The 9,811-nt window shown below is 34.4% G+C and overlaps 2 protein-coding genes across 2 annotated transcripts in view; both read right to left on the bottom strand.

Moving 5' to 3' along the window:
- The window catches only part of LOC131165268 (cyclin-dependent kinase A-1-like), a 7,455-nt gene extending 6,301 nt beyond the window's left edge, over positions 1 to 1,154 (bottom strand). The window contains exons 1-2 of the mRNA XM_058122902.1: positions 964 to 1,154; positions 703 to 880 (exon numbers count right to left, since the gene is read on the bottom strand). Of these exons, the coding sequence (XP_057978885.1) occupies positions 703 to 880; positions 964 to 972 (187 nt within the window). The 5' untranslated portion in view covers positions 973 to 1,154. The remainder of the gene's footprint in view (positions 1 to 702; positions 881 to 963) is intronic.
- A 1,947-nt stretch (positions 1,155 to 3,101) lies between these two features.
- LOC131165270 (large ribosomal subunit protein eL36x-like) lies at positions 3,102 to 8,205 on the bottom strand. Its single transcript, XM_058122904.1, has 4 exons — positions 7,939 to 8,205; positions 7,183 to 7,287; positions 3,659 to 3,858; positions 3,102 to 3,391 (listed from the first exon to the last, which is right to left on the bottom strand). The coding sequence occupies exons 2-4, from the start codon at positions 7,282 to 7,284 to the stop codon at positions 3,361 to 3,363; spliced, it is 333 nt and encodes a 110-aa protein (XP_057978887.1). The 5' UTR covers positions 7,285 to 7,287; positions 7,939 to 8,205; the 3' UTR covers positions 3,102 to 3,360.
- Between the last annotated feature and the right edge of the window lie 1,606 nt (positions 8,206 to 9,811).

Below are 9,811 nucleotides of genomic sequence, written 5' to 3' on the forward strand. Positions count from 1 at the left end.
ATGTGAAGCACCGACGCAACCACTGACAAGGTGAACAACTCACCAATGGATATAACACTACCACAGCCTCACAACTGAACATACGAACGCCGCCACAGCTCCAAAAAAACTCACAAGGAAGCCTTCACAAACCCTGAACATAAATTAACGGAATACTGCGAGTGCATGGTCGAAAAAGATTGAATTTTTTAGCAAAAAACTGTCCTAACAGCTTGATAATATAGTCTAAAGAAGGAATTGAAGCATGGCAGAAGAAAAAAAACAAAGAAAGAAGTGGTCAAACTGCTCTTACGGGTTGACGCGTGGGGTCGGCCTTGCCGACATTTGGCTGGCACGAGAGGGCGAGTGGAGTGCCCTCCGGCGATGGGGTTTTGTGGGTTGGGTCGTCAAGGGGGGTCTGATTATGGGTATATGGTTGGTTTGGTGATTTAGTATGGGATGAAGGTGGATTAGGGAAGAACAGCCGCAGGAATGGTGTTTTCTAGCAACGTATGAGGGAAATAGGGTTTAGCTAGGATCATGCCCTGATACCATGTTAAGATTTGATTAAAAATGAATGACCTAACTTGAAGATTGGTCTCTCATTCTATTTATAATACAAATTTAAATACATTCTAATAACAATAATACCCTCATTAACTCTCACTAATTAACGTACTAACACATTCAATAATAATAATACTAAAAGACATATAACCGAACAGTTGTCATGCTCCATCTCTTTCAGAAGGGATATTTCCCTAATTACAGAGCTTGCAACACCTTCATCTCCCTCAAGAAGGAAAACCTCCTTCAAGGCAACAGTCTCCTTTGTCAGAGAGTCATGACCCTTGTAAACCCAGCCACAGCCTCCTTGTCCAATCGTCTCAATTTTGTGGTACTGCCAATCAACCAACATGATGAGCCACTGCAGGGGAATAATAGTACAGAAACATATACCAACAAGAGGCGAAACCATATTACCTTCTCCATTGAATCAGATCAAACTGGCCCGCTACAGAGGGACAATCAAAATACCGCATTCAAATGTGAGCCAAGAAAAACTTGTTTTAGAATTTACGCTATTTTTTACGTAGGGTAAAAAAAATTTTAAATCAACTCAAAATTGCAATCAGACACATGCAAGGCCGAAAAGAGTGCTGCGACAACTTGTAGACTCGTTAAATTTTGTAAGGCACTTGCAAAGCAATCAATCTGTGGCTCCCAAACCTTATTCTTAAAAAGATAAAATTCAATCGAAGAAAAAACCTTGATAGTATTTTCGATTTCAAGTGGAAATAATTATTGCTCAGCGTCAGTTCTAAGCAGTACAGTCAATATTTTTTTTTACAAAAATTTGACGGGGAAGAAGTGTTCAGATTCAGACAACTATAAAGGAAGAACGCTCTTATTCAGATAACAAGTAACTGTTTGTTTGTTTTAGTGCTTTAGATGGGGAAGGAAAAATAATTATTTCACTGGTGAAAAACTTTGGCTGTAAAAAAATGTTTCTTCAAAATTATGCATTAGAGGAAACTGCCTTTTTTGCAAACTAGCAGTTTGATGGGCATTCACTAGACAACACTTCTTGAAGAGTTGATGGCATCTGCCAAACAAAAAAGTAAGCTATGCCTGATGTTATTACTGATTTTCATATGTTAAAATTTCAATCTATATTTTTCTTTCAAAACCACATTCTTAAAAGAGTTTGAACACAAAACGTTACACCATAGGTTTCTGCAACAATAACTATTTCAAAAATATTCCAACCATAACAGTTCTCTTTTAGTTCTTTCTCCGCTAAAGAGATCCTAAAGAGTTTAAAATCTGCAAAACCTAAAACCTGAAAGGAAACATATGCATCCTATGGTATATAATTAAACAGCGGGCTTTATTTTCCTGTTCCCTCAATTTTGTGACTTAAGACCACCAAAACCTCCTGGCAGAGAATTCAATTCTAATCAACATCCCATATGTTAACAGTAAACTAATGAAATTTCTTCCTCCTTGTGGCTTCCTGTGTCAAGTTCTAATCTTTTTTCCTCGAAAATTTAGAAATAAAATCAACATAATTCTACTTATTCAAGACCATTAATGAAGTGGCGTGACTGTAGTTTGCTGAAAGTACTAGCGCATTAACAAATCATACACTGTCCAAAAGACCAAAACCAGCATGGCAGCCAAGCATCAGCTTCGAAATCAAAATTATTGAAGCTTAAGTCATGAATATCAATCCAAGGACAAAATTAAATAAGAAAAATCTGAAATGTAAGGGCGGAAAGGAAAATTCTTAAAACAAAGTACCAAAAAATATCTTCAAACTTAGTCTTCAATTTATTCTCGAACAAGCAAATGCCATAACAAGAGTCTTCAATTCGCTCTCGAACAAGCAAATGCAATGACAAGAACAGCTAAATCAATCCCTAAGGTGTGGTTCAGGTGGTAGTGCGGGCTGCGAGAGTGCCTCACGAGATCAGGTGTTCAAACCCTCCCGAACTCGTTTCCGTCCCTGGACTCCTGAATTTACCCTCCCTTTGAAATTGTGAGGTCAACTTTAAGAGACGCAGGATTAGTCACGTGGACCGTAAAACGGACGCATGGATACCCGGTGCGTAATCCAAAAAAAAGAACCAAACTAAATCATTCTCAAGAAAACCAAACCAGAGACACACAAGCACCTGTGAATCAGCAATGTTGGGAGAGTTAACCCTAAATGAGAGAGAGAAAGTTGTTTGGAGCAGAAGAATCACTTCCTGTTAAAAGCTCGAAATGAACAAAAACAGCATTTCCCTCCAAAACCATCCCCTTGCCTTTATGTCTAATACTATAAAAGGAATTCTCCTTTGGTGTCTTCTTTCAAAAATATCAAATTTATCCCTATATGTAATATCCATGGTCCTCTAATAAAACCATAGCCCCTTTTCAGGGTCTACTTCGATAACATAAAAGTCCAGTATTAGTAAGCAAAATGAGGGATCTTATCCTATCACTCAATTCCAAGCTTTGGTAGAATGGGAATTTCCATCTCCACACCTGCAAGCAGAATGCTGGCCCATGGCTTCATCCCAAGGGAACAAAGAAATTGAGAGATGCAAATTCATTTCAAGAACAAGGAGGCAATCTTGGAAACAACTAAAATTTTCGACCATCAATTTAGCGCATTCAACAGAAAGACTGCCAAATGATTCACCAAGCCTAAAAGGATAAATTGCATCTGTATGGATGGGGAATACAAAATACATAAGGCTAATTGTTTCCAATTTCACTTCTTGACCTCAAAACAAAACACAGTTCTAAGCAAAACTTCATTCTCAGAGAAAAACATAACACATGATGAATAAAAATTCCCTAGCTCAGCTTCTCAATTGAGGGACAGGTGCTTCACTTCTTCTTCTCACCGACTCCAGCCGATCTGCAAGAATAGTTATCAAAGAATTAAGCTCATTGTGACTTCAATTTAAAACCACAAACAGAATTATTTCTCTTAAAATGCAATGTTACTCTGATCACAAAGGCACTATGGTAAATCCAACATGCAGCAGAATTGATTTTGTTTTTTTTTTTTTCTTTTTTCTTCTTTATTTGGGGGTTTGGGGGGTGGGGAGAGGATTGGACCCCATCCATGATAGGCACTGACAAGAAAGTGAAAAATAGCATATATTTGTAATGAATAAATTACCTCATCTTGCGGAGGGCATTAGACATCTCCTCACGTTTCTTCTTTGCTCGCTTATGGGTGCCCAACTTTCTCTTTGCAACTTTTAATGCACGCTTGTCTTTCCCAACTTTAAGAAGTTCAGTGATTCTCTTCTCATATGGTGCAAAACCAGCAACTTCCCTAATCAAGTTCCTCACAAAGTGGACTCTTTTACTGGTTTTCTGATAACGCACAAGATAAGAGAATCACATCAACATATTGGCACAACAATCTTTAAAATGGATGTTAAGTCATTTGGTAATTATACTACTCTTGTAAAAAAAAAATGTAATGTTGTCTTCAATTGCATGATATTGGTAGTTTCAAATTAAAATTAGAATCTCAATTCAACTTCACTATTTCTTTCATTCAAAACCAGAAAATTTCTAAACTAAATTCAAATCCCTCATACTCCAACAACAAAAACAAACTCACCAGTTGACATAAAATATTTATATTCCACAAACAGAAAACCCAAGAACACTTGAAAGTTATACTGAGGTAATGTTTGGGGGTATGGATTTTGGGACTTGGAGATTTATATAAATTTGAAAAAAACTCATAATGCATTTGTGAGCATGTATTTTGGACCCTGGATTTAAATTTTTTCTCTTTGCGTTAAAAACTTGCAGAACTCTTCAATCTGTTTCATGCCCAATCAGTTATATGTGAATAAATTTTGACTGAACACTTACATGTGAAATTGAAATAAAAGTATACTAAAACTTTCCTCACTTGTTGAATGGGCTGGTACAATTTAAATTAATAAGATTTCTGGCTATGAGCAGCAGCCATAAGCAAAAGCATTGTGATAATGGAAAAGTTATAGCAGCTTTACTCCCTTTGCAAAGATGATAGAGCCTCTAATTCTGCAAGAACATGCCATCTTTGAAGGAAATTCTTCTGATCTGTGCTTTTATTATTCTCTTGCTTTATTTTGTCTCTAATGAAGTTATGTTAAAGACTTCCAAAGGTAGAAGGTTTCTCCTCACTTTTTGACAATGTAATCAATTGGCGAGACTTTTCTTTCTCCCCTGTATTCCTTTTCATGGAAAAAGTCCTTCACATTTGTTCCTTGCCTTCTATGTTTCTAATTTTCTGTGCATACTAGTGTCCAATAACTGTCTTCTTGTCTATATCGTGACATGGTCACACTGTGTTCTGAAAACTTACATTATTTTTTAGTAGTACTATTACCTATTATATATTTACTAATCTTCAACTTAGCAGAGCATATTAATCTTCTGATTCAAGCACCCCCAGTTAATAGCAGTCTTGATTTTTGTTTCTTTAATCTGAATATCATTCTCAGTTATCTCTATTTTTCCTGCTTGTATTTCTAATGCAAATATTGTGTCAGGATGCTAGTAATGAATTCTATGTAATAGGTATGCCCACAAAAGTTGTGGCTGCATCTAACAATATGTCAGGACAGAAATATTAATGAGCTCTGTCTAATAGTGTCAGGATACAAACCTTATATGAAGTTGTTGCTTTGGTGTATTTTTATTTGCAGTCTAATTTTCACCTGAATTGACCTATATATTTATATCTTTTAGGATTACACACTGGCTTTTTAGGATGCTAAAACTCATGCTAATTTTTGAAAAGTGGTTTTTGAAACATTAAAACACACTAGTTTTTTAGGATGCTGTATTCGTTTTGTAAACCATAAATTGCATCCTAGCAACCCAATGTTTAACGCATTCTTCTCTCTCAAGCTCGTCAAATCTGCCAATTGAGGCCAAGAAACCAAATCAGGATGAGAATTTTTTGAGACTTCAAAACTCAAAATTTTTGAAAACTGTAACACTCATTGATTTTTGAGAAGACTAAAACACAATATGATTTTTGAAGACTACTGACTAATGGTATTATGAGCTTGCCTTTGTAGTAGACTAGTTTTGGTTCTATTTTCCTACAAAAGTAGTTGTCATGTGCTCCTAAACATGATACAAAATTACCCTTGATCATAGAAACTATGTGTGCATAAATCCTCAGCTGTCTTTTGAACTTCATGTTTCATAACATTTTGAACCTCCCTCTCTTTTGTTGGGGCAATGGGGAATAAACCAAAATGCTGAACAGGGGGTCAGACATGCATTACAGAGGATAAAGAACAAAAAAGGGCCACCTTTTACACAAATCTAACATAATGTAGTCATATATTATGTTTATGTTCAGTGTGTACCTCCCTTTTGTGTGTTACTGTGGGACTTACACCTGAAGCCTGTTTCTAGCACCAAGTTCCCCTATGTTCCTTTTTCTCATCCTTTTTTAATCACCAACGTTCCTTCTTTAAACATGTTTCATTCTAACTCCTCACTTGGTTTTTAGGAATGGCCTTGGAAGATGAGAAATTAATTAAGGCTCTTCTTGATTTGCAAAAACCAGAGAGTATAATGTTGATTGCAGTTTCAAACCAGGTCATTGTGGTGCAGTTGAAAGGATACTTCTGATGACGTGAGTTCAAAGAAAACGAGGAAGAAAAGATAGAAAATTATGAAACATGTATTATAAAAGAATTTGTAAACTTTTTAAGCGAAAAAATATACAGGTCTAGTGGACGGGTTAGCCATGTGATTGAAGATGCATTGGGTTAAGAAATTGAGATTGAAGATCAATGATTAGATTTTAAAGATATAGGGTCTAGGTATGATCGGGAGGCACAAGATAATGATAAAAATTCGATCTGATCGCATGCTAACTAAGCTTTTTTTTACTGTTGCAGATAATGAAAAAGAATAATGGATGAAGACCATTCTTAGTTTTTATGTGGATGTTAGCTATACTTGGCAAACAATTGAACTTCTTAATAGAATAGGGAAGTTTTTATTTTGGTATGCACTTTAGACATATGCTATTCATAGAATGAAATTTTCAGGATTTACTTTGCTAATTTTTTTTTTTTTCCAAATTCTCCATATGTATCATAATGAATACTTTTTCGCCAGTTAATAGTCATCTTCAAAAGAGTTAAATTTAAAAACAAATTATTAGATTTGTACATTTCAATGTTTTTTTAAAAATTTAATAAGTATTCCATTTTATTATTATAATTATTTATACCAAACATGAGAATGGAATGGAGACTGGGAATGCCCATTCCATTCTAGTGTGATTCTATTTTTGTAGCCGAATAGTGGAATGTGAATGGTCTTTCAATTCCATTCTCCATTCCATTTCACTCTCCACTCCATTCCATTCCATTGTACCAAACATAGTGTTACATTCCACGGATGGGAATTCCAAGACCACTTCAAAGCTATATTGAGGTAATGTTTGAGAGCATGAATTTCGGGGCTTAGTTTTGGAATTATGTGGATTTGAAAAAACTCAATACAATGTTATATTATATTTTATCCAAATCCACACAAGTCCAAATCCAAGGTCCCAGCTCTATGTTCCCAGCCATAGAGTGAGTTCAATCACACACACAGCAACAGAAACATGGTTTTCAGTTGCATTAAAAAATTATTGGATTGTGTGGCATAAAAACAACTTACCCCTTTTCTACTAGATGGTCGTGGAGGCAATTCTCTCTTGGTGACAATGTGGCCCTTGTTCAGTCCAACAAAAAGGCCAGAATTTGGCTGCTTAGAAGCCATTGCCTGTTCAAACTCAAAATTGTAATGTGTGTAAAAATATACATGATAATTGGATCAAGAAATAGATTCAAAAGATTCAACCGCAAAAATTAAAACTTTCTGTAATAAAATTCGAGGCTGGGTTTACACAAGAAAACGAAAGTGGGTGGGTTTTCATAGCTAATTCAAAGATTCTTGGATCCAATAATAACCAAGAAAACAAACAAAAAGGTTCGCATGTATACAATATATACAACACTATATATGTGCAAAAGTTTGTTCAGCTCGTGAATATCTAAATAATTTTACATCAAGCAAACAAAATAAATAAATAAATAAATAAATAAAGGTAATAATAACCAACCAAATCATAGAAGATAATCCCCTTAAATGAGCTTGAGAAATGAACCATTTAAACTGACACATGTAATCATTCCCACAAAACCTATGAAGAAGCCAATAACATCTCAACACACACACACAGAGCTACATGAACAAATAAGCATGCATGCACAGCTAAATCGCAACTCGAAATCAACAGGAACGACCTGACGCCCCACTTCTCAGTCTTTTTTGCAGAAGAAAATGAAAGATTCAAAAGCCATAAATTTTTTTTCTTGTCCATCCCCTCAATTTTCTCGGTGAACAAACAGAGAGAAATCTGTGTAAAATTACCTTTTGATGCGATGACTACCACAATTTTGAGAGATTAGTGGCCCTCCGGGATCTGAGGGGAGGGGGGTTGCAAGAGAAACTAGGGTTCTGGGTTTGTGCTTCCCTTATATATATAACAGAGGGTAATGTCATCCTATTGGAATAAGAGACAGCAACTCCATAGGATGTTTTGCGGCTACTGCTTCTCCCAACACGACGTCGTTTTTATGGATTTTTAATTGTTTATTTTTAATAAATACAATTATAAGAGAGTATATTTTTATTGTTGCCTTAAACACCTCGTTTACACTGTATTTGAAGTATGTGTTAAAAGTCTTAGATTATCATAATTTATTTAATTCTATATATTTAAAATTTTAATTCTTGAATTTTAATAATTTTATTTTAATGAACAAAATAAAAAAAGTTAAATTTTCCTTTAACATAAATTTTGTTCATAAATCATACTATACGAGAAATTTTACCCGAATTTTTCTCCTTATTTTAATTTTTTAAAATTTATAAAAATTTAAATTCAACCCATGAAATTCATATTTTTATATACCGTCATAAGGAAGTTAATGAAAGAGAAAAATGAATGTCCTTCTAAAAAACTTTATGTTTAATCCTCTAAAAAATATGATCAATCTTCTCGTCCATAAAAAATATGCATCCACTAAAACGAGTTTAATCTCCTTTCCTCAATTTTTAATTTTTAAAAGTAAGAGCTGAGTTTAGGAAGTGTGATTTGTTATATCTTAATTGACTTTTTAAAAAATATAAGTAAAACTTATGATTTTAAAAGAAAGTTGTTTCGTAACATTTTATGATCTTTAACCTCTAGACAAGGTTTGAATTCTATATACTTAACAAGCTCTCTGTAGAGACCTGAAAAAATATAATAGTAAAAATAATTGAAAAATGAAGAAATTGGGTTTAGTGAAAACCAAACCATCAACAGTTTGAAGAGGGGCACAGAAAACCGTCGACCATTTTGTATTTACCGTAGGCCGATTATAGGTAAAACAGTAAAAACGGGCGGGTTAAAGACCTAAACCGTCAACGATTTTGTGAGAGTGGAGAAAACCGTCAATGGTTTTCTCTACAGTGCAGAAATAAAAGGGGATCCCGGAGCATTTGTTAAATTAAAAACATAAATCTCTCCCCCACTCTCTCTAAAATCTTACGGCACCCCTCCCCTTCTCTCTTCGGTTTCAGCTCCATTTTAGCCTGGATCAACAAAGGAACCACCACGAGGTTCGTGGGGAGATTATCTACAACTTAATTAGAGCGGATCGTTGAGTTGAGGTTCAGAGGCACTGCTCTAAAATTAGGGTAAGTGAGGTATTGTACGGTATAATTGTTAAATGGAAGTATTTGGGGCTTATGGAATACTAAATGATAATATTCTTGGGGTTGAGTTGATTAATTTGGGAAAAAATGTGAATTTCAAAGTTTTGAATTTCGAACGCCACGGGCGTAGGATTTGGGATTTAGTGAGATTCTCAATAAGTCAGGTAAGGAAAATAAATTATAACAGTTATTTTAAGAACTACTGGTTGAGTAAATATGTGAAAATAAAATTAAGATATTTTCCCTGTGAATATTGTATTGAGAATATTAGATGAAATTGTGTGGCATGAGGGACATGAATATTATTTTACATTGGGATTGTGATAAAATGAAATATATATATATATATATATATATATATATATATATATATGTTTTACTAGGAATAAATGAGAATATGAAAGATATTGATATGTTGATACCAAAATGAAAATAAGAGAAAGAAAAATATGTTTTATAGAAATTACAGAACATGATATGCAAATATGATATACAGATATGTTTTACAGTGTTATGATAAAATGTAAGATATAGATGTTTT

This window comes from Malania oleifera, chromosome 10 (genome assembly GCF_029873635.1).
Source record: "Malania oleifera isolate guangnan ecotype guangnan chromosome 10, ASM2987363v1, whole genome shotgun sequence".
In the NCBI taxonomy this organism is placed as follows: domain Eukaryota; kingdom Viridiplantae; phylum Streptophyta; class Magnoliopsida; order Santalales; family Ximeniaceae; genus Malania; species Malania oleifera.